This window comes from Oncorhynchus keta, chromosome 2, assembly GCF_023373465.1.
Source record: "Oncorhynchus keta strain PuntledgeMale-10-30-2019 chromosome 2, Oket_V2, whole genome shotgun sequence".
Classification (NCBI taxonomy): Eukaryota; Metazoa; Chordata; class Actinopteri; order Salmoniformes; family Salmonidae; genus Oncorhynchus; species Oncorhynchus keta.
In genome coordinates this window covers 32,098,063-32,125,183 of record NC_068422.1, presented here as the reverse complement: position 1 = coordinate 32,125,183, position 27,121 = coordinate 32,098,063, and the positions used below count along the sequence as shown (strand labels likewise).

At 41.9% G+C, this 27,121-nt stretch overlaps 1 protein-coding gene across 7 annotated transcripts in view; it reads left to right on the top strand.

Annotated features, from left to right (window-relative positions):
• LOC118361204 (girdin-like) overlaps positions 1-27,121 on the top strand; it is an 89,325-nt gene that overhangs the window by 1,550 nt on the left and 60,654 nt on the right. For all 7 annotated transcript variants that reach the window (XM_052475321.1, XM_052475302.1, XM_052475301.1 and 4 more), the window contains exon 3: positions 7,350-7,458. In XM_052475321.1, the coding sequence (XP_052331281.1) occupies positions 7,350-7,458 (109 nt within the window). The remainder of the gene's footprint in view (positions 1-7,349; positions 7,459-27,121) is intronic.

Here is a 27,121-nt window from a genome sequence, read left to right as displayed (position 1 = left end):
TTTTGTCTGGGCTAGGTTTGCATTAAAAGGTAGCCTATGTCAACTTTGGCCTACTTATCCTGTATGAGTAGAATGAACCCTAACCCAAGTTATTTATTATGGGCATTATCACTCTGGATTCAAAATCAGAAGGCAGACATCAAATAAATTCATTTTTTGTTATTGCAGAGCACTTTCTTCTCACACTATGAGCTTGTTACTTCTCACACATTCTATTAACAGGTCTAATCTCTACTGGCCCAGAGTATCAGTTAGCTCACAGTTTCCAGGTACTAGCTGTGCTCATGCTGCCTTGGCAACACTCATCAGGCCACAAATCTTACTAGGTTGCCAATGACCTTGCAAACTCTACTCTGGTGTTTTTTGTTTTTTTTTTGTGGCAAATTTGGTATTGTATTCATATCCATTACTCCAGTCATACCAGTAGGCCTTGTTTATAATTGCCAATATAATCAGTCGAAGCCTAATATTTGGATTTGTTGATTTTCATCCCAAGACCAGTTTTCAGTTGAAATTAACTGTAGTTTAGCTTTGCTTGTCTGGCCGGCAGGGTGTTGGGGCTGGCCAGTCACTTCATCCTAGCTCTTTGTGTGTGCATGCGTACACAGTCAGTTTTGGGCAGCTGTTGGCACTCGTCTGCCCAGCAAGACTCCCACACAGAAGGCACATTGTCAAAATCTGTTGGGAAGCAGGTCTTTGTCTCACTCTTCGTTTCGTCAAGGCTACATGTTCATCTTGCGTTGGCTGGTTTAATATTCACTGGTAAATATTTACCTTGTGCTGGATGAAGTTATTATTATTCCCCCCATGTTTGTCCTTGGTTTAGTTGATTCGGCCATATCAAAACTCAGACATCCAGTTTATTTAGTGAAGTTGTACAAAAGCGTAGATTTAGTTCATGTTAACCATGTTACAGCTCATATGACTTCAGTTTATTCAACATCTCATTTCTACTAAACTTAATGTTGTCTGCAGTGACGATGAGTTTGTATGCAGAGTGGAGAGCTGCGTTAAGTGATGAAAAAGATGAACTGCCCAGCGGGTCTGTAAAGTTGATGGCTTTGCCCAACAATACGCACTCTCACTGCCCAAGTCTGTGTTGAAACTCCTGCCGAGTGCTGTTATCGTGGGTGTAACGGTAGGCATACTTGGTATTGACCTGCCTATGATCAATGTAGCCTCGCAAAGGGGTGCTCAGTCTTGTCCATGAGCAGCCATTAGAAAGATAAATGAATGTCTGATAGATCAAACAATCCATTTAAAACCACATTTCTACTAGGCGTACAGGCATCATCCATCTAGCACAGAGCTGTGTAGACCTTCAGATTTGCATGCTTTGAAGTAGAGGGTGTATCATGTACTGCATAAAATGAACATGTAATGAGTTGCAGTGCTTGTTGTACAAATAGTGAGTTTCGCTTACTACCATTTGAATCTTCTCATGTTGAATACTGTATGTGTGTGGTTCATCATGTACTGTACACAGATAGGAGCTCCAAATTATTTAAGCATCTGTATGTTTATTTTGTAGTATCTCTCCAAGTTGTTGACAGGGAGGCAGGCAGACTTAAGTTGTCCAGGAAGCACAGAGGCCCTACTGGATTATCTAACGGCTAGTTGGACTCACAGATGGCATGGTGTCACTGTCCTGCCCCTCAGTCACTACTGCCCAGCCAATTAGACCACCTTTCAGCAATATACTGTAGGTCTGTTTTCTTGTGTGGAGCACAGACTGGACATAATTGAAATTTCCCTCTTCTCATTGCATTGGTCAAAAAGCAGGTTATTTTTTTCTGGTTGTACTGGCATATATTACAATGGTTCAGGTCCACAGTTGTAATAAGGTGAATGGCTGCATTTTCAGTGTCTGCGATGGTTGACCTCAAGGCCAAATTGTAGCACAATTTAGAGCTAAACCTGTTTTTGAAGCTAAATTTATGTATCAAGGGTAACTACATCCCCCTCAATTCTGGAAGTGATATTGTTAGTGTGCTATTTTCCACTTCAGTGCTCAAATACATCACCACAGTCCATGAAACTCAGATGAATGAGACTAATGAGCATGTGACACAGAAACTGACACACACACACACACACACACACACACACACGTTAATTCCACCTGAAGCCATGCAGCAGCTGTAGGGAAACCACATGCTCATTGTTCCTGAGCCTCTCCCTCAACACCTCAGTCAGGACAAAATCACAGACGAGTGCGGCCCACTTCCAACGCGACATGGCCACTTAACGCAGTGGTGCAGCAGTTTAGAGGAAGCTCTGTTGAAGGACAACAGTTGAATTATCTTAATCCATATAGGATTAATATCTCCAGCAGCTCCCCAATTCACACAAACAGGTTGTGATAAGACAGGACTGCATCACAACCACCACCTCTGCAACACTGCTGAACCAGACACAACACGTCTCCATGCACGCTGTCTCCCTGTGTTTTCACTGAGCAGCATGCCTCCTGCTTTTGTTTTCTCTCCTGCTTAGGAAGACTGGGTATAGTTTGGATTCTTGCTGGACGGCTGGTGTATATTTGTTGAAATTCCCTAGCTAGGTTATTTTTCCTTTGGAGATCAAAGGCTTCAGTCATAGGCTACCATTGACAGCCAGCTAGACAGACATCCCACACCATGCTGCTTTCCCGTTATCTGCCACAGACCAAACATGAATGACCATCCTCCCTGCGTCGCATCTCCCACTCTTCCGGGCCGACATTCCGTTTATCTGCCTGAACCAAGACCTCTCTCCGTGTCTACCTATGGTTGGTGTGAACACAACAGAGCTTGTGGTTCTGTTTTTGAATGGTAATGTAAACAGTGGGCATTTATTATTATTATGCCTGATGTCTTGTGCTTCACTCACATGGTCACTAGACTATGGTATTGAAGGAGGATGTTATAAGCTGGAAAAAAGCCTTGTGAGTCAGACATGCAGGAAGCAGCTGTTGTGACCTTGAAAGGGTACTGCTTTAACAAGGCCATGCAGAGACTCACAGGAATAGGAACGGCCCTATGGAAATGTACATGAATGACACACAGCTTCATACAGAACCAAACTACCCTTTAAAGCACAAGGCCACAAATAAGGCCGAGGTGCAGAACCTACTACAGCTGTTCCCTCTCCCTGGATATTATAACGTGTGCTGTACTGTAGAAAGAGTATGTTACAGTAGATTGCCGTGATACCGGTTGTGGCTTTCAGGAGCTTTGAGCTGAAAAATGGAAATGATTGGTCAACACTATAGCAGCTCCATGAGACACACACACTGTCATCCTGCCTGTATAGTTCTGAACACCGCCTCACCACAGTGGGACAACTGTAGTCATCATCCACATTCCTCTCTGGTGATTTCCCCCAGCTAGCCCTCCATGTGCCTGGGAAGTAATCACTCCTCCCCACTAGTGTGTTTGGACTGAGAGGCTCACTGGCTCTGTCCTCCTCGTGCTGGGCAGCCTGTCCCTGCTCTACTCTCTGCTCCTGTTGACTTTGATGCCGCATGTCAGAAGTAGGTTATTTCCCAATGCAACGCAGGAGTGCCCTGGGCAGTACTGTGCTCTGCATTGACTATTGACTTGTATGTTGACTCCTCATTGTCTGAAGCCTATATGATCATCGTGGTACATTATTTGGGTTTTGTCTACCTCACAAAGTGCCCTATTCAGGCTCCTGCAGTCACTAACACTGGGGGTGATGTAGTCCAATGAGGGAGGAGGAGTAGAGAAGGCCTCGGCCTAAAAAAAACTGAGCCACGGCGGGATTGGGATTGTGTTTTCAAGGCACATTGAATTGGCTGTGTGTTTCTGGCTCTGTGATGTATAGAGAAGTTAGTTACTAAATTAGCATCCCCCTTCCCAGCTCCCTATGTGCAGCCAATGCTTGGCTTGAAAGGATTTCAGCTCCCTCCATGCTATTTAATTAGGGGTTAAGATGACCCCACCCCCAAAGTGCTCCTCTAGAGGGGCTCTGAGTGCGCAGAGGGGCTCTGAGTGCGCAGTGGGGTTATGTGGCCAGTGCTATTCAAAGTGCCCTTAAAGTGGACCCTGTCTTTCTGATTTGCAAGACTGAGGGGACAATGTGTGTGTGTGTGTGTGGGAGCATAGCTGATCAAAATGCCTATTGACACCCGCTCCCCTTCTCAGGATAGTTGCTTTCATAAAAAATCATGAATGTTTATTTATCATAGTTCAATGATAGCTCTCTGGTCTTAATTTTTTATAGGCCAACTGCTAAGTCTTAACAACACAGGGGGTTTCAGGAAGATGCTGGAAACTCTGTTTATTCTATTTTATCAGTTGCTTGGCAACGGGCCTATTTTTCAATTATGAGTATTATGACCGAGGCGCATTAAAGAAGTTCATTCTATCCCTCACCGAGTGTTCTAATTGCATGGAAGCCAAATCTAGAACAGAGTTAACGGTGAGGGGAGAAATTGTGCAAGGTTAATTTGAAATTAGCCGTGTACACATGAGGTTGTGTTAGACATGAATGCTGAAAGCTTGGATCACAGATGCGGGCATGTATGACTGCACGCACATGCTACACATGTACATGCACTCATGCAGGTAAACACACAACCCTGTTTACAATAGATTTAACCTCTCTGGGATATGTGGGACGGTAGGGTCCCACCTCGCCAACAGCCAGTGAAATTGCAGGGCGCCAAATTCAAAACAACTGAAATCCCATAATTAAAATTCCTCAAACATACACGCATTTTACACCATTTTTAAAGATACACTTGTTGTAAATCCAGCCACAGTCTCCGATTTTCAAATGGGCTTTATGACGATTATGTTAGGTTAGTACCTAGTCACAGAAAAACAGCCATTTTTCCAGCCAAAGAGAGGAGTCACAAAAAGCAGAAATAGAGAAAATGAATCACTAACCTTTGATCTTCATCAGATGACATTCATACGACTTCATGTTACACAATTCATGTATGTTTTGTTTGATTAAGTTCATATTTATATCCTAAAATCTCAGTTGACATTGTTTACAATAATGTCTTGCTTCCAAAACATCCAGTGATTTTGCAGAGATGTTGATGACGATACAAGTGTTATGCATGGAATTACAGATACACTTCTCCTTAATGCAACCGCTGTGTCAGATTTCAAAAAAGCTTTACCAAAAAAGCACACCATGCAATAATCTGAGTACAGCGCTCCGACAACAAAATAAAACCTTACAGATATCCGTCATGTTGTGGAGTCAACAGAAGTCAGAAATAGCATTATAAATATTCACTTACCTTTGATCTTCATCAGAATGTACTCTCAGGAATCCCAGTTCCACAAATGTTTGATAAAGTCCATCTATGTCCAAATACCACCTTTTTGTTTGCATGTTTAGTACACAATCCAAACTCACGAGGCGCTGGCAAGTCCAGGCATAAGTTCAGACAAAGTCCTATTACAGTTCTTAGAAACATGTGAAACGATGTATAGAATCAATCTTTAGGATGTTTTTAACAAATCTTCAATAATGTTCCAACCGGAGAATTCCTTTGTCTGTAGAAATGCGATGGAACGCAGGTTGCTCTCACGTGATCAGCTCATGGCACTCTGCTGAGACCCCTCACTCAATCAGCTCTCTTTCCCCCCCTCCTTCACAGTAGAAGCCTCAAACAACATTCTAAAGACTGTTGACATCTAGTGGAAGCCTTAGGAAGTGCAATATGACCCCATTGACACTGTATATTCGATAAGCAATGACATGGAAAAACTACAAACCTCAGATTTCCCACTTCCTGATTGGATTTTATTCTCAGGTTTTTTCCTGCCATATGTGTTCTCTTATACTCACAGACCTCATTCAAACAGTTTTAGAAACTTCAGTGTTTTCTATCCAAATCTACTAATAATATGCATATATTAGCAATTGGGCCTGACTAGCAGGCAGTTTACTCTGGGCACCTTATTCATCCAAGCTACTCAATACTGCCCCCCAGTCCCAAAGAAGTTAATGAACATGCCATGCCATTTGGGTTTAATGGCCACACAACAAATTTAGAGATTTTGTTGTCAAAAAGAATTGTCCCATCCTCCAACATTGGGAGATCATTCGCTTTATCAGCGACGCTTTTAAATCTCCAGATCAGTAGATCATTGGAACGCTGCATGGACGCACCATCAGATTGGCTTCAGTAAGAAATGAGGTCAGAGGAGAGCATCCAGAGACTGAACTCAAGCCATCTGGCCAGTGAAGGAGCCCAGTGGAGGCCTGCGTGTGTTTTAATCTCTGAGCTCGTAAACCATGTTGGTCCAAAACCTTTTGGTTGATGATCATCAAAGCACAGCTCTGAACTAACAGACAGTAGATGAGAGGGACTCAGAAATTGGGTCAACCTTGATTGTCCGTGAGGACAGATGAGGGGAAATTCCTCTGCTTTTGTCCTGTCAGTGTTCAAGAATTCAATTCAATACCCCTTTTTTTTGAATTTCAGGTAGTTTCATAATGTATTCCTCATAAAGTGTAATGAATGTAGTTTTGAAAATAATAATGCTAAATTATTTAGAATGCATGATTAATTACTAATGTTGATTCATTAAAGGCAGATTGTTGGAATTTCATTGACATTTTTTTACATTTTTGTCATTTAGCAGACTCTCTTATCCAGGGTGACTTACAAGAGCAATCGGAGTTAAGTGCCTTGCTCAAGGGCACATTGGCAGGTATTTCACCTAGTCGGCTAGGAGAATGTCATGCATTCCTCATACACTCAGAGCAAGGAAAAGACGTATTGTTCTGAAGTTCCACACCCATGCGTAGTATGTCTGGAATGTCTGTTAATGCAGGTTGACACTCCTGATAAGTTACGCTCCTAGCCCTGGGGCAGCACATCTCAATAGTACTCCTTGACTATACTGGAATGCACTCCCTCTGTGATTCTCACACCAGACTCAAGTAATAGTTAAGTGAGTTGTTTTCGCTACAAACTGTCCTGCAACACAGACAAACGTTCCAAAGTTTAGACCAGGGCTCTCCAACCCTGTTCCTGGAGAGCTACTGTCTTGTAGGTTTTCGCTCCAACCGTAATCTAGTGTAACTGATTTGTTATAATTAGCTGGTTGATCAGCTGAATCAGGTTTGTTACAACTGGGGTTGGATTGAACATCTACAGGAAGGCAGCTCTCCAGGGTTGGAGAGTCCTGGTTTAGACTTAGCTCTGTTCATACTGGGGTCATCAACACAACCATGAGAAATGTCAATGTTCAAACACTGATTTAACACTGTACTGCTAATGCAGCATTTTACTGACTGACTGAAAGGCAGAAAGACAATTTACAAACGGATTTATCTACTCTGCTCTTATTCTCATCTATTTTTTTCCCCTACAGAAATCCAAAAGCCACTGTTCAAAGAACCAACAAGAAAGTGAACAATGACTCAACACTGCGCATACAAAACCTCTCCATCCTGATCCGGCAGATAAAGTCGTACTACCAGGTGAGTGGGCAGTTAATTAACCCTAAAGCTCTAATGGAAAAATTATACAGATTGCATCTGGTGCTGAGGTCTGGTTCATTGTGCTGATCTGTTAAAGCCATTAGCTTTCTTGCTCTTTGGGATCAATGACATTTTCTTCCCTGAGGTTTGTCAGCAAGACACGTTTCAGTGGAGACTGCCTTGTACACACACACACACACACACACGTGTGCACAAAATCAAGTTTAAACCAGCCTATAAACAAATACACACACATTGGAAAATAAGTATAAACACACACATATTTGAAGATGTCTGTGGCTGGTGTGATGTGGCAAGGGGACCTCCATCCAGATGTCACGGAGGCTTCTATAAATGGAAGGGAACTGCATGCAGACATGTTAGACATTTTTGGAGCTGAAACGCAGCACACTAATGTGGTTCTCCGTCTCACGCTTTGACTAATGAAGATCTGGGATGTATTTTGGCTTCAGTTTTGTGAGCGCTCAGAACACTATTAAAACGGACACACTATGAGGAGTTACTTACCCACTATAGTAACTTTAAAAGCTGTCTGCCAGTAGTGTCTCAGTTTTGCTGCTTGGCTGATGTTTTCATTGCATTAGATCATATCAGGTTCTTGCATGTGAGAGTAAATTCAGAGCGTGGTTGATATTTCCATTCTGCTCAAGTAATGAGACTTCCCATTAATCTGATGGATAGAGGGAGGAAGGGGGGCTTCCTGGTGACAAGATCTGGTATACACAATGACTGCGAATGGAGGGGCTCTGGCCTTAATATAAGGGAAGTTTATCTGGCTGTCAGCACCTCTGTCCACCAACTTTTTTGCCAACCTCACAGCCGAGAGAGAGAGAATACACTTAATAATTCACATGGAGGACGATAACGAATTTCAGCCGTGATATGTTGGTGTTTCTGCTGAAGGTGCTGATGCTGGGAGAGATAATTGGTCGTCTCAGGGTGTCTTGGCACTCAGAATGATAATCAGGAAATGCACTTGATCCAGCATGCACAACACCAACAGCAGGAATATGTGGAGCTGACTATGGGGGATTTACCCAGCAGAACAGTCTGACACAGCCGTGGGAAATCCTCTCCTCAATCTGGACAGAGATGTTCCCTCCAGTCGGCCACCAATCGATCTTCCTATCGTCATCTGCAAGTCTCAAAGCAGAAACTACGCAGTCACATCCCCATAAACCCAATGCTCATCAACATACCATATTGTAGAGTAGGATGATGACCACGACTCTGGACACTGCTATTACATGCTTGGCTAAGTGACTTTCCTGGAACATCCAATTACACATCCCTTGAACATCTCACTACGCAGGGCCATTGTTTATCAACATTAATGTCATAAGCCTTGAAATCTCTGCTAGCCCTCTCAAAATGTCTTTCAAAAATATGCACTATTGTAAAGTGGCTGTTCCACTGGATGTCATAAGGTGAATGCACCAATTTGTAAGTCGCTCTGGATAAGAGCGTCTGCTAAATGACTTAAATGTAAATGTAAATGTAATCTGTCACAAAGCCAAGTGTCTTAATACCCTTATTAGCCGCTTGGGTTTAAGTAAGAACATCAACTTTCCAAGTGGCCATGTCAAGCTCAAATTATTAACCTTGGATGCACAATGAATGCTTCTACGGTGGGTGTCATCAATCTTTTCCTAGCCTTTCCTGCCTTTGTGCTAACCTCATGTTTTTATATATTGTCAATCCAGTGAAGCCACCACTGTTTGTAGCAAGTCTCTCAATTATCGTTGTGGCTTTACCACCCACAATCAACTACTCTGTTAACTGGAAACGCCATGCCATTTTCCTTTCATGTGGACAGCAGTGATTCTTGTGGTGTTTTGTGTAGACCTGCGTAGTCCGTTTGACTTGTTTGAAATCCACTTGATTACCTCATTCACATTCATCAAGGATTGAGATTTGATGGAGGGCTGGCCTGTGGTGTAAATGACAACTACTTGACTGAGATCAGTGGACCAGCTGCCAGCAAACACTGCTTGGCTTCTTTTGTGACTTTCAGCAATAGTTTTTTTTGTGTTATTTATTTTTATTTTTTTGCTGATTAGTGAACACAAGTAATTGCTCCACTGAAACAAGAACAGCCCAGTCTTATGATATTGGTTAATGTGTAGGAATGATTTCAGATTAAAGGTCTGGCCAACAGACCCCTTGATTTTATCGGTCCTCTAGCACACTACTCCTTATTCCTAGGCTCTGGATTGCCTACTATCCAGCCTTAAGTTGCTATCTCTGCCCTGGCTAAGGTTCACCCTGGTGCTTCAGTGCTGCTGGTTATAGACCTCTATGACTGGCCTGCCTGGCTGATCCTAAACTAGGCTAGTGGAAAACAGGCCAGCGGGCCCCAGCTATTCACAACTGGGGCTGATCAAAGTCTAGAGAGGCACTTTGACATTGAACAATGTCTTTGCTTTTCTTTGCTGTGGTCCCAGTTGTTCCTGCCTTTTAATTCATCCCTTTTTAATCTTACGTGTTCTAGATGGAAATGTAATCAATTCTCTAGGTTTTCAACTAATGGAGTTAACATCATACTAAAGTGGGCACGTAGACACTGCAGGGCTCATTTGGCATATAGGGTGGTTATGTTGGCAGCTCTACCATCCTTTTGTCTGTCGATTCTGCACTGTAGCTTCACTCTTGAATCTCGGGAGGAGGAACATTATTAAGCTACTGATTGTGCTGACTCCGCTCAAAGTCTCCTGCAACTGAACAAATGTAATACTTAAGCTAACTCTCCTCTTCAGAGCTCCGGTGTCAGACTAGAGACCTCCATTCCTCTGGGATCCCATCTATCCATCCACCCATCCTATTAGTGCCCCAGTGTCTTGGGACACGTGGAAAATTACTTTGTGCAGAGGTTGTTAAAGTGGAGTGGCCTATAGTTCCATAATGTCTTTATTTATTGCGGTGTCCGCTCTCATCGGCATGCATAATATGCATTTTGTCATGTGTCCCATGGTTTCCTCTATTGCACTTATCTGCTTAAATATTTGTAGTCGCTCATTGAGTGCTATTGTTGTTGGCGTGGATAGTGTGTTACTACGGTATGACACTATTGCGGCTGGGTTTTGTAGGAAGGAACAATGCTCATAACTTGTTTCTGTCAGAAGGAATGATTGATTAGAACCAATGCATTCCTAGTTCTGACTTTTTATTACACAAGGAGTGCACAAGATTTTCATTTAAAAAAATGGCATCACCTTTTATTTACGAAGTAGGCTATTGATTCTTTGTCATGTTCTTTCAGGATCCTCATTACTCAACTGTACATAATACCTTCCTTAGCTAGGCTTTGGTCATAAGGATCAGGGCCTGAGGTAATCATTGGTGGATGCATCGCTCCCAGGTACTTCGTAGTCCACTGAATTCAACTGTGAGGAGTGCTTTCCAAATACTCAACAGTTCACTGAGTACTACCTGGTGATTCAGAGTCCAGATTCCAGAAGGTGGTTTTGAGATCTAACTTATTAACTCTATTTCACACTGGAAATGGTAATTTTACATTTTTCCAAACATTTTAAGTGCATTCCTAGTAATGATATTTGTGTTTGCCAGTATTGTTGATTGGTCATATGAAGGTTTCTCTTCTTGGTTACTCAATCCAAATGATTGTTAGGCCTATTTATTTGGTGGTCTCTGTTTGGCATGCATGCATATTTATCTGGAGCTCTCGCTAGCCAAACAAATTCCATGTGCGTAGCATCACGTCAAGTAAAAAAAATAAAAAGATGACTGTAGCCCTACACTTTTCAGTACCGATGTGAATTGAAGAGTGGACCTGCTGTGTAACATCGCCCTTTAGCACTGCTTTGCTTTGGGGTGTGTTAAGGCAGTAGCTCATTTTGTTTTCACTGCATTAAAGGGAACAGTGCTCCATTCACACACAGGGCCTGGTCCTCAGGGCACTGAGCCTAATGTATCTTTTGACCTCACCCCTACCCCATGCCCATTTTAGAAGCCATTTAAAGATGAGTTGGCACACTCACAGCTCACATCCTCTCTGCTATCATCCAAATGCTAAATAATCCTCCACATATGACACTTTAATGCTGTATGTCTCTATGCTGATCCCCGGTGTAGTGGACCTTGTTTTGGAGGCTCCAGGGGACTGAGTTCCCCTTGCGGCTGAGGCTTGCTGACCTACACAAAGACTGTCTGTTAGTGGGCCAGAAGGCTGAGATGGCGAGAGCAGAGCCTAGGATGTATGTTGTTGTTTTGGTCTTGGACTTCATCATGGAAAGATTTAAGTGTGTGTTATTATGGGAAAGGTTCAAGCCAGAGGTTCTTTTGCTTTCTTTGAATCATCGGCAATTCACAACATTTATTTAATTTGGGAACTGCGTATGCCTGATCCCTAAGGGATTTCTTTCATGGCCTTTGCATTTGAAACATGAGCAGATCAGTTTATTAGGGCATGTAGGCTACTTGTAGCTCGGGGCTAAATGCATCTACTCATGCAATCTCACATGCTAAGCCTAAATGTCCTGTTGATGTCAGAGCTGTGCCGATAGCTGGTACACGCACATCATCGCCAGCAGTCTTTGCAGGGTTGTCATTTGTTGGTTTATTTTTTTATTTGGCAGATGCAATATAGATTGAGGCCGGAATTCAATTCATAGCGCAGCACGCTGGACAGCTGACATTGCAGCTTTTAATGGCCTTTCCCCCGACTTTCGCAGAGATCACATTCACGGTAAAGGCCGTCATGTCGGCTCCATCAGAAATTAGCGCAGAACTAACGTGGATCGGGTCAAACCAAGCCTTTATCTAGATTCTGCATTGCTGTGTAGCCAATGCCCCTAAAGCCACACGGGAGCAAAGTATAATAGAGAATAGCATCATGACTATCTATACAAAAAGAGATTGTGTCAGTGACCTCGCCGTGTTCAGAGAAATTATAATTGGATGAGTACGGCCCCTGTCTTAATATAGCATAATGAGAGGTTTTTAATTCATTAAAGCGTATTCCGCAGAAGAGCTTGGCGAGTGTTCTATTAAGCCTCGACCAAAGTTGATAATTGGTGCAATCACCCCTCTGTGGCTTCCTCATAGATCAAATAAAGGGGGATGTCTGCCTGAGGACATCCCTGTGACAGAGTAAAAGATCTGTCACCAGAACCTGCTTTAGTACAGAAATATGCCTATTTATTTCACCAAGGATAACCTGAATTCGGTAATCTCACACCTTGAGTTACACCACTCTTTCTATCTATAGTAAGTATTGTCATGACATTACAGTACAGACACTCCAGCAGGTGCACTTCTCCATAGTCAAATTACACTGTAGTTGTCTTAATGAGCATGTGTAAAAGAACAGCACATTTCAAGATGAATTTAGATTAAAGTAGAAAGAAAAGAGCCTGATCTGTAGGAGAGACAGGGCAGTGTTGGTACCTGCCACCAGATACTAGTCTCTGAGTGGTGGCAGTGTGGGCCAAGGCTGTCCTCGTGGAGGTGCCTCTATCTTGGTCATGAGCAACAGCAGCATCCCCAGGGGGCTATATTAAAACCACTCTAACTGATAGCTCTGGAAACAAAGGGAGGACAGGACTAATAGCTATGTACTCTCCTCCTTCACATGTATGAAGTCTGTCCATCTGACTGGGTCCTTCGGATTCTCGTTTGGCCTCGCTAACAAGGGTCATTGACAGTCTGACACGTGGGGTAGTTTGATCAGTTGGTGGTACTACTGACTGTGACCGCTGGTATTATTACATGGATGCGTTGATGAGATGTTTGTCATGTATCCAAATCAGCACTAAAGCTATGAAATTTGGTATGTGTACAGGCATTTACGGCCAGAGGATTTGATTCTGACCTACATTACAGCACATCTGATATAACCAAGCACATTAGAGACTATGTTTTATGCCACTATTCACACAGGGAGGTATTCTGAAATCTTTGCGCTGAACTCATTAAATTATTTTAACTCATTAGATTCATTTATGTGAAAGTCCCACTTGTGCACGCTTATCTCAGCTCTGAATTGGACCTACAATCCTGTCTAAAGGTTTATTGTTCTCCAGCTTTTCTTGAAATCCTCAACAATAGGAGTGCTTTCCTTGTCTGTCACATGTGGTGAGAGACTGGTGTGTTAGTGTGAGAGAGGAAGCCTGCTGTGGTGCAGCTCATTTCCATGGAGCTGCTCCCGCTCTTACCTCTCTCCTGCTTTTCCCTCTCCTCTGCATGTCCTCTTCTCCTTCTATCTGACCAGCTTAAGCCTGTCTACATATTCGTAATCACATCACGTTCACCGTAGAGGAGTTAAGTCTGCACTGCCTTTTCCAGAAGTGTGTGCACGTGTGTGCGAGCGAGACGCCCAGGGAACATTCACCAGGCTGGGGAGAATAAACCCCATTGATGTTGCTAAGGCAACCCACTGTGTGCAGAACAGTTGTGATTCAAGCATTGAGTTAATTGATAACCAAGCAAGCCACCATCCACCCCTTCCCCAACTCTCACGCTACTGCACACTTGCCCCCGTTTGAGAGGTGCCGGTAGTGGAACCTGGGGAGTTGGGGGTAGTGAGCTGCTTAAACAGACTGGGGTCCTGTGAGACAAACACAGCCCTCTCCGAGCAAACATCACCTTTCTCCTTCCCTCCCTTCCTGTGAGGAAGAGAAGGGAGGAGGGAAATCTGCATTCTGCATACGGCAGCAGAATACTGTATTAGGGAGAGGCTAGTATATCAGCAAGCATGGTTTGTCAGCAGAGCACACTGTCTCATAAGTATACTCCAGTCTATCGGGATAAAGAACACTGTCTAGTTGGCATACAGTGCCCACAGGATCCACATACTGGCATAATGAGGGTTGTGGTTATTTTTTAGGAAATGCATTTTTTTAAACACCTTGTTATTGCAAAAAATGTTCTGTTTTGATGCACTGTGAGAACACGGTTTCATCTCAGCAATACATTACTACAGAACTGAAGGTGTAGCATTTCAGTAACACCTTATCTGATTGTAACGTGACCCAGTCTTGAAGAGCAATGAACTCTGAGCTGGTCTATAATTCATGAGTACACAGTGTGACGAGGAAGTGTAAGCTAATCACAGCTCACTGTAACTTTCTCTCTCTCTCCACACTGGCACATCTGCCTAAACTGGTTTACAGATGGACTATTTTCTCACCATGAATATTAAGTTGCAGATGTGAGAAGTAAAACAAATCACAAGACAGGCATGTACTGAGTGCTGTTTTTGTTGCCCTCCTGCCTGGCACCATGGAGCGTGCCACTGGATGATGGAGGCTTTTCCATTTCAAAGAGGAGTATGTATTCCTGCCAGCACATGCTCAGTGTTTCCCCTATATGCATCGCAGCTGCTAAATTGTGGATGCCACTGTAAAAATAAAGAATTTTAAAAAACAATGTCAAATTATAGACTGGTTGTTTGGCAACAAAACCGACACGTGGGCAACTGGGGCAAAACAGACTGGGTTGGCTTAGATGGTTGACATGTAAACTGTATGTAGTTTCCAAATGTTTATTGAAAATCAGCGGTTAAAGCAAGGTGGTTCGGTAAAATAAATAGTGGGGTATGCCGTAGAGGTCGACCGCTTAATCGGAATGGCCGATTTTTTTTTTTATTATTTTTTTTTTTTTTTATTTTTTATTTTTTTATTTTTTATTCCCCCCCCCCAAGTTTTCATAACAATCGGAAATCGGTATTTTTGGACACCGATTTGGCCCCCAAATTAAAAAAAAAAAAAAAAAAAAAAAGTAAAAAAAATAAATAATAATAATTATATATATATTACACCTTTTATTTAACTAGGCAAGTCAGTTTAGAACACATTCTTACTTTCAACGACGGCCTAGGAACGGTGGGTTAACTTCCTTGTTCAGGGGCAGAACGACAGATTTTTACCTTGTCAGCTCGGGGGATTCAGTCTTGCAACCTTACCGTGACTAGTTCAACTCTCTAACCACCTGCCTGACATTGCACTCCACGAGGAGTCTGCCTGTTACGCGAATGCAGCAAGAAGCCAAGGTAAGTTGCTAGCTAGCATTAAACTTATCTTGTAAAAAACAATCAATCATAATCACTAGTTAACTACACATGGTAGATGATATTACTAGTTTATCTAGCGTGTCCTGCTTTGCATATAATCGATGCGTTGCACATTCGCAAAAAAGGACTGTCGTTGCTCCAACGTGTACCTAACCATAAACATCAATGCCTTTCTTAAAATCAATACACAAGTGTATATATTTTTAAACCTGCATATTTAGTTAATATTGCATGAACATGAATTTGTCACTTCTCTTGCAACAAAGTCAGGGTATATGCAGCAGTTTGGGCCGCCTGGCTCGTTGCGAACTCTGTGAAGACTATTTCTTCCTAACAAAGACAGCCAACTTCTCCAAACGGGATGATTTAACAAAAGCCCATTTGTGAAAAACGCACAATCGTTGAACGACTGTACCTAACCATAAACGTCAATGCCTTTCTTAAAATAAATACAGAGGTATATATTTTTAAACCTGCACATTTAGCTAAAAGAAATCCACGTTAGCAGGCAATATTAACCAGGTGAAATTTTGTCACTTCTCTTACGTTCATTGCACGCAGAGTCAGGGTATATGCAACAGTTTGGGCCGCCTGGCTCGTTGCGAACTAATTTGCCAGAATTTTACGTAACTATGACATAACATTGAAGGTTGTGCAATGTAACAGGACTATTTAGACTTACGGATGCCACCCATTAGATAAAATACAGAACGGTTCCGTATTTCACTGAAGGACCAAATGTTTTGTTTTTGAGATGATAGTTTCTGGATTCAACCATATTAATGACCGAAGGCTCCTATTTCTGTGTGTTACTATGTTATAATGAAGTCTATGATTTGATAGAGCAGTCTTACTGAGCGATGGTAGGCACCAGCAGGCTCGTAAGAATTAATTCAAACAGCAATTTAGTGCGTTTTGCCAGCACCTCTTCGCAATGCTGTTTATGACTTCAAGCCTATCAACTCCCGAGATTAGGCTGGCGGAACCGATGTGAAATGGCTAGCTAGTTAGCGGGGTGCGTGCTAATAGCATTTAAAACATTACGAGCTCTGAGACTTGGTGTAGTTCTTCCCCTTGCTCTGCAAGGGCCTCGGCTTTTGTGGAGCGATGGGTAACGCTGCTTCGAAGTTTCTGATAGACTAAATGACGTCAATTTGGAGGTGTACCTGTGGATGTATTTGTATTTCAAGGCCTACCTTCAAACTCAGTGCCTCTTTCCTTGACATCATAGGAAAATCAAAAGAAATTAGCCAAGACCTCAGGATTTTTATTTTGTAGATCACAAGTCTGGTTCATCCTTGGGAGCAATTTCCAAATGCCTGAAGGTACCACATTCATCTGTACAAACAGTTCGCAAGTATAAACACCATACCACGCAGCCATCATACCGCAATGGAAGGAGATGCTTTCTGTCTCCTAGAGATAATATATAATAATAATAATAATAATATAAATAATATTATCATCCTAGAGATGAATGTACTTTGGTGAGAGAAATGCAAATCAATCCCAGAACAACGGCAAAGGACCTTGTGGAGATGCTGGAGGAAACGGGTACAAATGTATCTATATCCTCAGTAAAACAAGTCCTATATCGACAACCTGAATGGCCGCTCAGCATGGAAGAAGCCACTGCTCCAAAACCACCATAAAAAAGCCAGACTATTGTTTGCAACTGCACATGGGGACAAAGATTGTACTTTTCGGAGAAATGTCCTCTTGTCTGATGAAACAAAAATAGAACTGTTTGGCCATAATGACCATTGTTATGTTTGAAGGAAAATGGAGGCTTGCAAGCCGAAGAAACACCATTCCAACCGTGAAGCACGGGGGTGGCTGTATCATGTTGTGGGGGTGCTTTGCTGCAGGAGGGACTGGTGCACTTCACAAAATAGATGGCATCATGAGGTTGGAAAAGTATGTGGATTTATTGAAGCTAAAGTCAGGAAGTTAAATCTTGGTCGCAAATGGGTCTTTCCAAGTGTACAATGACCCCAAGCATACTTACAACGTTGTGGCAAAATTGCTTAAGGACAACAAAGTGAAGGTATTGGAGTGGCCATCACAAAGCCCTGACCTCAATCCCATAGAAAATTTGTGGGCAGAACTGAAAAGGCGTGTGTGAGCATGGATGCCTACAAACCTGACTCGGTTACACCAGCTCTGTCAGGAGGAATGGGCCAAAATTCACCCAACTTATTGTGGAAGGCTACCCAAAACGCTTGACCCAAGTTAACCAATTTTAAAGGCAATGCTACCAAATACTAATTGAGTGTATGTAAACATCTGACCCAATGGGAATGTGATGAAAAGAAATAAGCTGAAATAAATCATTCTCTCTACTATTATTCTGACATTTCACATTCTTAAAATAAAGTGGTGAGCCTAACTGACCTAAGATTGGGAATTTTTACTAGGAATAAATGTCAGGAACTGTGAAACTGAGTTTTTTTAAATGTATTTTGCTAAGGTGTATGTAAACTTCTGACTTCAACTGTATTTTTAAAAATTTAAAATGTATCCTTTTTTATTTAACTAGGCAAATCGGGTTAAGAATAAATTCTTATTAACGATTACTGCTTATACCGGTGAAAGCCGGATGATGCTGGGCCAATTTTGCACCTCATAGCCGGTTGTGACAGCTTGGATTCGAACCAGGGTGTCTGTAGTGACGCCTGTAGCACTAAGATTTGCCACTCGGGAGCCCCAATAAAGGTAATACATTTTAAAAGTTAAATGACAAATCTTTGACTAGAGATGCTTTTGAATTAATAGGGATTCTAAATATAAGTCCAGGATTAGGCAGCTGCCTGGAGCGGCGGTTTGACAAGGGCGGTATTTTTCGAGCTCAACTGACCAAGACTCACCTCCAACACCACACATTATTCTTTCCATAAACATCTTCTCTCACTCAGTGACATGAAGGCTATTTAGGTGAGTGCTGATGCCGCCCCATGATAAGCAATGCACACTTTGCCAAAGGCAGTGCTGCAAAATATTTATATTTTCCATGCCCAGCGTTCCATGCGGCTCCCTACCAATGCGCCATCAAATTAATTTAACATAAATTAGATCTATGTAGCCTGCAGTAGAAAGAGTAGTAGCCTATGGGGTTTTTCTGTAGCCTTAGAATGGAGCCCAAATGTATTGCAATGTCATGAGACGGACACTTTTTAAATCATTAACTTATTAATGAGGAGAGAGTGCAGGAACAAAAAGAGTGCGGCCAACAAGAATTGCAAGCGGGCAGACATCAGCTATGGAGCGGCTGAGGCATAATCAGAGGTGGACAGCAAATGGTGCTGAAAGTAATTTCATAATTTTTTTGTTGTTGACTGAACTAACATCAAAAGGGCTTTGTTGCAGGCCATTTATTCCAATCTAAGAAATAAACATTTTTTAAGCCCTTCAAAGTTGATTTTAACTGTATAGAAGCAGAAAGGGGGCATTAACCAGACACTATGTCTCTCAGTTCACCATGTAACAATTCACTGCCTCCCTCTTCACAAGTTCTGTGCCAGGAACACCAGCCTATTGACAGTTTCAGACTTCAAAGTTGCCCTCTGGCTTGTGACCACATTGCCCCCATTGCTAAATGCTTTCTGAGGAGCTTGTGGCAGGGATGCATAAGTATTTCTTTGTCAGACAACTCACTTGTGGGAAGTTGGATGCGTGAACTCGCCACCACTTCAAAGGATCAGCCTCACTGTCTGCTGCCATCATCAGAGTGTAGCTGTCCAGCTCTTGCTCTGTGGCTGATCTCTGGGTTCTTAAGGTAGGTGCACTACTGGTTTTCTTTTAAAGATGCTCCCAAGGCTCTTCTTGGACTTCTTTGCTGATTGTGGAGCAGTGGCAGCTTCTTTCTCACTCTGGTCCTCTTCAAGAGAGAAGTCTCCCACGGCTGTGTTCCCTACCAGGAGGGCTTCTGTCTCGGGCAGCTCTCACCTTCACCTCCACCAGCTTCTCAGTGGTCATGTAGGTGGTCTTGAACCTTGGGTGCAGAAAGGTAGCTATGGTGAGCAGCTCCTCTGTTTCAGGGTTGGTGCATTTGTCATTCAGGTAATTGAGGACATTCATAATCTCTAGGGTCAGTTTGGCTTTGCCCTCCATTTGATTTCAGAACCTCAGTCTTGAACAAATTGAGGATCGGCTTCAGATGATACACACTCATGTATTTCTCTCCTGACAGGGCATCTGTGAAATCCTGGAGGGGCTGCAGTGATTGATTCAAAGGCATCAATGTCTTGCCCGGAGGGTGCAAGGTGCTGTTTTTTTTATTTTTTTTTACCTGCTGCCAGAACTTGTGTGATGGCCTTTTCCTGCACCAGGACTCTTCCTATCATCTGCAGTTGAGATCCCCACTTTGTTGGGGATTCTGTGATGGGTTTGTGGAGGGTCAGGCTCTGTTTACCCTGTGCACTTGTCTGGGCCTTCTGCTTCTTTTAGCTTTAGGAAAATGTGCTGACCACTTTCTTGCATATTCTAGTGGCCCAGGAAACCAGAGGTTCATTTTGGACACTCCTCTCTGAAAAAATAAAAAGGTGAAAAAGAGTTGCATATGAATCACAATTATTCAATAGAAATAACATTGCATCTGCTATAATTAAAGCATGGACACTGGACATGATTACAAATGTAATCCATTTATAGATTTACAACTGTTGTGATTAAGAGAGCTATGTTGCATTAGAAAACAGGATAGCCTTCTCAATAAATTTACTGAAAGAAAGAGGATAGATGCATATATTGAAACCATAGGCAATTGTATTGATTATAATTAAGTAAGTTAATCCATGTAATGTTGGGTTATTGCACACGTGAACAAATTACAAATATTATAGATTTGCGTAGCTGTATATATTCAGTGGAACATATAAGATCAGATCGTGTAGTCAGCTATAACTTTAAATGGAGAACTTAACTATAGTTCTGCATTTTCTTATTTATTGTTGAAGTTATGTAATTGTTCTACCTAGCTCTGTGTTTTGGACATTTTTGAAACTTACCAAAAGCAATGTATAGCCTGTGTCCGGAATACGCTCGTCTTGTCCATTTGTTTAGCTCCAATGCTTTGACCATGTTCGATCCGCTGTCTGTAGTCCTACATACTTGACGTGACTCTTTCAGGCCCTAGGAAGAAAGTGCCTCCCTCAGCCCAGCTGCAATTCTTTCTCCGGTGTGGACATCTGGAAAATAAGAGGTTTGAAGGAATTGGCTTTGCAGCTTCCAGTTGTCATCAATGTAATGAATCGTGAGGCTAATGTATGGCTCTGTGGTCCGGCTTGATCATAAGTCGGCAGTGGTAAAGAAGAATGGAGCATTAGGGATTTCATTGCCAGGACAGCGTTGCCATTCTGTGTAGAGTTCTGGCAGACATGTTTTGTGATTTAAAAAAAAAAACTTTATTTAACTAGGCAAGTCAGTTAAGAACACATTCTTATTTTCAACGACGGCCTAGGAACAGTGGGTTAACTGCCTGTTCAGGGGCAGAACGACAGATTTGTACCTTGTCAGCTCGAGGATTCGAACTTGCTACCTTTCGGTTACTAGTCCAACGCTCTAACCACTAGGCTACCCTGCCGCTCAGGATCTTGGGTCTTGCGTTCAAATAAACTTTCTGAAACTGTCTTTCTCCACAGTTTAATTGGTTCCATGGCTTTCGCTATGTGATACTTAACTGCATTTATCTCATTCCACTTCTTCTTGCTCTTCTTGTCGTAGGGAGTACCACTAATGAATGATGCCTTGAGTTATAGCTGAGTGCAGGTCTGACTTGAAGATGTCTTGAGACTTGCTCCGGGTGTTTGTTGCAAGCATTCTGCTAGATTCTTCATATTCACGCTAGAGGTTGACTGATTTATGATTTTTCAATGCTGATACCGATTATTGGAGATTTTAACTTAATATAATACATCAATAAAATCAATTTAGCCAAATAAATAATGAAACATGTTCAATTTGATTTAAATAATGCAAAAACAGTGTTGGAGGAGAAATTAAAAATGCCATGTGCCAGGTAAAAAAAGCTAACGTTTAAGTTCCTTGCTCAGAACTTATGAAAGCTGGTGATTCAATATTCCCAGTACATCAATATTCCCAGTTAAGATGTTTTAGGATGTAGTTATTATAGGAATTTTGAAGGGTCGACTATTTTTCTCTATACCATTTTTGTATTTCATATACCTTTGACTATTGGATGTTCTAATAGGCACTTTAGTATTGCCAGCCTAATCTCAGGAGTTGATAGGCTTGAAGTCATAAACAACGTTGTGCTTCAAGCATTGCTAAGAGCTGCTGGCAAACGCAGTAAAGTTTCAATGAATGCTTATGAGCCTGCTGCTGCCTTCCACCGCTCAGTCAGACTGTTATATCAAGTCATAGACTTAATTATAATATAATAAACACAAATACGGGCCTTTGGTCATTTAATATGGTCAAATCCGGAAACTATCATTTCGAAAACAAAATGTTTTTTTCTTTCAGGGAAATACGGAACTATTACGTATTTTATCGAACGGGTGGCAACCTTAAGTCTAAATATTTCTGTTACATTGCACAAACTTCAGCCGAGTGATAGAGATACTCTCAATGATCGGCTACCAACTGACATTTACTCCCGAGGTGCTGACCTCTGTGGCACCCTCGGCAACTACTGTGATTATTATTATTTGACCATGCTGGTAATTTATGAACATCTTGGCCATGTTCTGTTATAATCTCCACCCGGCACAGCCAGAAGAGGACTGGCCACCCCTCATAGCCTGGTTCCTCTGTTTCTTCCTAGGTTTTGGCCTTCTCTAGGGAGTTTTTCCTAACCACCGTGCTTCTACACCTGCATTGCCTGCTGTTTGGGGTTTTAGGCTGGGTTTCTGTACAGCACTTTGAGATATCAGCTGATGTAAGAAGGGCTATATAAATACATTTGATTGAAGTTATGTCATAATTCTGTAACATTTTGGCATGTTAGTTCCCAACGTCCCAGGCGGCCCAAACTGCTGCATATACCCTGACTCTGCTTGCACTGGAAAGCAAGAGAAGTGACACAATTTCCCTAGTTAATATTGCCTGCTAACATGAATTTCTTAACCTCTTGATTCTAGCCATCCGGGATCGTGAATACAGCCTCAAGCTCATTACCATAACGCAACGTTAACTATTCATGAAAATCGCAAATGAAATTAAATAAATATTAGCCTTTTGTTAACAACACTGTTATCTCAGATTTTCAAAATATGCTTTTGAACCATAGCTAAACAAGCATTTGTGTAACAGTATTGATAGCCTAGCATAGCATTAAGCCTGGCATTCAGCATGCAACATTTTCACAAAAACAAGAAAAGCATTCAAATAAAATCATTTACCTTTGAATAACTTCAGATGTTTTCAATGAGGAGACTCTCAGTTAGATAGCAAATGTTCAGTTTTTACAAAAAGATTATTTGTGTAGACAAATCTCTCCGTTTTCTTCACGTCTGGGTAAGAAAAAACCTGAATTAAGTCATAATGCAAACTTTTTTCCAAATTAACTCCATAATATCGACAAACATGGCAAACATTGTTTAGAATCAATCCTCAAGGTGTTTTTCACATATCTATCGATGATAAATCATTCGTGGCAGTTTAGTTTCTCCTCTGAAGAAATGGAACGCGCATGGACCTAGAGATGACGCAATAATTTCGACGCAGGACACCGGGCGGACACCTGGTAAATGTAGTCTCTTATGGTCAATCTTCCAATGATATGCCTACAAATACGTCACAATGCTGCAGCATTAACTCTGGAGCTTAAACAGATAATATCTTTGCAGTTTTGGAAACGTCAGTTTTTTTTCTTTCCAAAGCTGTCAATTACATGCATAGTCGAGCATCTTTTCGTGACAAAACGGGAATGTTTTTTATCCAAAAATTAAGAGCGCCCCCTATCTGGAAGAAGTTAACAGGTAAAAAAATATATACTTGTGTATTGATTTTAAGAAAGGCATTGATGGTTAGGTTCATTGGTGAAACGATTTGGCTTTTTTTCACGGATGTGCTTTTGCTAAATCATCACCCGTTTGGTGAAGTAAGCTGTGATTCGATAAATTAACAGGCACCGCATTGGTTATATGCAACGCAGGACAAGCTAGTTAACCTAGTAATATCATCAACTAGTAATTATGTGAAGTTTTTTTATAAGATACGTTTAATGCTAGCTAGCAATTTACATTGGCTCCTTGCTGCACTTGCGTAAAATGTGGTCAGCCTGCCACGCAGTCTCCTCATGGATTGCAATATAATTGGCGTCCAAAAATGCAGATTACCGCTTGTTATGAACTTGAAATCGGCCCTAATTATTCGGCCATGCCGATTTTAAATCGGTCGACCTCTAATTCGCGCACACATTCAGTGTTTTCAGGTAGTGAAATATATTGCGAGTGTTTCCACCTCTGGCTAGCATAATGCATTGACACAACTGATTATCTTAAAGCGAAACCAGTTCCAAAACCACAGAGGCCCCCCCTTTTCTTTTCTAACCAATTCTTCGTCTTGCAAATCAACCTCAACTGTTCCTTGTCTTCGGTCATCCTCAATGCTTGCCTACACATTTTACACTTGTTAACGAAAGGAGTTTACTTCACTAAATGTTTGCGTACTCTGCAGTTGCGCATGCTTGTTTGTATACTTTGATTGTTAGGCAGATTGCGTGTAACATCCATGCTTCTAGTTTTTTTTAACTTAGTTTTACTTAGTTAGCTAAAAAAGTCTGTTTTTAGTAAAAGAGAAACAATTTGAGGCCGTAACGCACGCCTGAAATCTGGAATGAAACAACGGCTTATTTTATTAATTCATCATGACATGCACGACATGGCAAAATCCATATCATGGCAAAACGTCATACCGGTATTCGCGTTCATCCTGCTATTACCGCCCACCCCTACAAAAGATGTGACCTGATTCTTATGTTACTTGTATCTGAAATTCTGTTTAGATTCATACTGATGTCTAATATTATTGAATTATTTGCAAACCGCAACCGTTTCATTGGAAACAAGACGCTTGGGATTGACATAGGAGAAATATGTTAAGAATGCCTATTTCGCTGTCTATTCATCCCTATTTTCATTATCCACCTTTTTTGAGACTTTTTCAGAGTGACATTTTCTCTTGATTGCACCAAGAAATATATATAAAAAAACTACTTGATTTTTAGCAGTGTAATCAGATTGAAAATATTAGGATATATTATTGACATTGAACTGATTTATATAGCCTACTAACCAGATGTTAATTGTTTAATTTGTAGCAAAGGCCTATGAATTGAGCTGCTATTATGTTCTGTTCTGCCGACTGAGAAAATATGGTCCTAAGTACAAACCGTAACAAATTACGGCTTCCAGTCACATCGTTGTGCACGTAACATTTGTGACATTGTTAGCTAACCCGTCTAGATGTATGCCCCAGGAAGCCCCCCTCACGCTAGACCCAATTCTAATGGCGCTTCACAGCTCCCAGAAAAACAGCTTTCAAACTGGATTTCGTAGCTACGGTAAAACGCTAATTGTGCTCATAGATTATGCATGTGTGAACTACACATTGAGACATCCAGCCAAAAGAGGGAGGTTTAAAAAATATTTAAGTCCTACATTTCCAGAGCATGTCTTTTAATATGCTAACCTTGATTTAGCATCGACTCATTCAGTCTTTTAATTTAGCTATTAGTCCTAAAGGATTTACTTCAGACACTGAACAACTCTCAAATCCCCATCATTCGCATGAAGAAGAGACAGATGTAGGGTCGTAGGTTGTTGTGCCTGGTAATTAATCACATGGCGAATGGATAACCCGCATCTGCCATCAGTTTTATTAGCCAACGTGCAATTATTGGATAATAAACTGGATGAGCTCCGATCAAGACTATCCTACCAAAAGGACTTTTAACTGTAATCTTACGTTTCACCGAGAACGACAACATGGATAACATACAGCTGGCTGGATTTTCCTTGCATCAGCAAAATAGAATAGCTGCCCCCGATAAGACAGGTGGTGGCGGTCTGTGTCTATTTGTCAATAACAGCTGGTGCACGAAATCTAGTATTATTGAAGTCTCAAGCTTTTGCCTACCTGAGGTAGAGTATCTCATGATAAGCTGTAAACCACACTATTTACCACAAGTTTTCATCATATATATTTTTCAGAAGCTGTCTATTTACCACCACAAACAGATGCTGGCACTAAGACCCAACTCAACGAGCTGTATAAAACCATAAGCAAACAAGAGAATGCTTATCCAAATGTGGTGCTCCTAGTGGCCAGGGACTTTAATGCAGGGAAAGTTTAAATCCGTTTTACTTCATTTCTACAGCATGTCACATGCAACCAGGGGAAAATGACTCTAGACCACCTTTACTCCACACACAGAGATGTGTACAAATCTCTCCCTTGCCCTCCATTTAGCACATCTGACCATAACTCTATCCTCCTGATTCCTGCTTACAAGCAAAAACTAAAGCAGGAAGCACCAGTGACTCGCTCAGTATGGAAGTGGTCAGGTGACGCAGATGCTAAGATACAGGACTGTTTTGCTAGCACAGACTGGAATATATTCCGGGATTCTTCAGATGATATGGTGTACTCCTCAATGCCAGTCACAGGCTTGCTCAATAAGTGCATCGATGACGTCGTCACCGTACGTACATGCCCCAACCAGAAGCCATGGATTACAGGCAACATCTGTACTGAGCTAAAGGTTTGAGCTACCGCTTTCAAGGAGCGGGACTCTAACCCTGACGCTTGTAATAAATCCTGCTATTCTCTCCAACAAACCATGAAATGGGCAAGCGTTAACACAGGACTAAGCTTGAATCCTACTACACCAGCTCCGACTCGAATCGGATGTGGCAGGGCTTGCAAACTATTACGAACTACAAAGGGAAGCACAGCCACGAGCTGCCAAATGACCCGAGCCTAACAGATGAGCTAAATTACTTCTGCGCTCGCTTCGAGGTAAGCATCACTGAAGCCTATATGAGAGGACTAGCTGTTCTGGAAGAATGTGTGATCACGCTCTCCGAAGCCGATATGAGTAAGACATTTTAAACAGGTCAACATTGACAAGGCCACGGCCAGACTGATTACCAGGACGTGTACTCCGAGCATGCGTTGACCAACTGACTGGTGTCTTCACTGACATTTTCAACCTGTCCTTGACCGAGGCAGTATTATACCAAGATTTTCAAGCAGATCACCGTAGTCCCTGTGCCCAAGAACACCAAGGTAATCTGCCTAAATGACTACTTACCCGTAAGCACTCACATTTGTAGTCATGAAGTACTTTGAAACGCTTGTCATGGCTAACATCAACACAATTATCCCAAAAACCTAGACCCACTCCAATTTGCATACCACCCCAACAGATCCACAGATGACGCAATCTCGATTGCACTCCACACTGCTCTTTCCCACTTGGACAAAAGGAACACCTACATGAGAATTAGAGGTGAAAAGGTTCACAAAACTCATGGTACAATACGGTACAGAGGTGTCACGGTTCGGTATGGTTTCGATGATACATCGACAAAATAAATGCCTGAGAAATGTGATTTGTATTTAAATTAGCCATTTATTATAATAGTA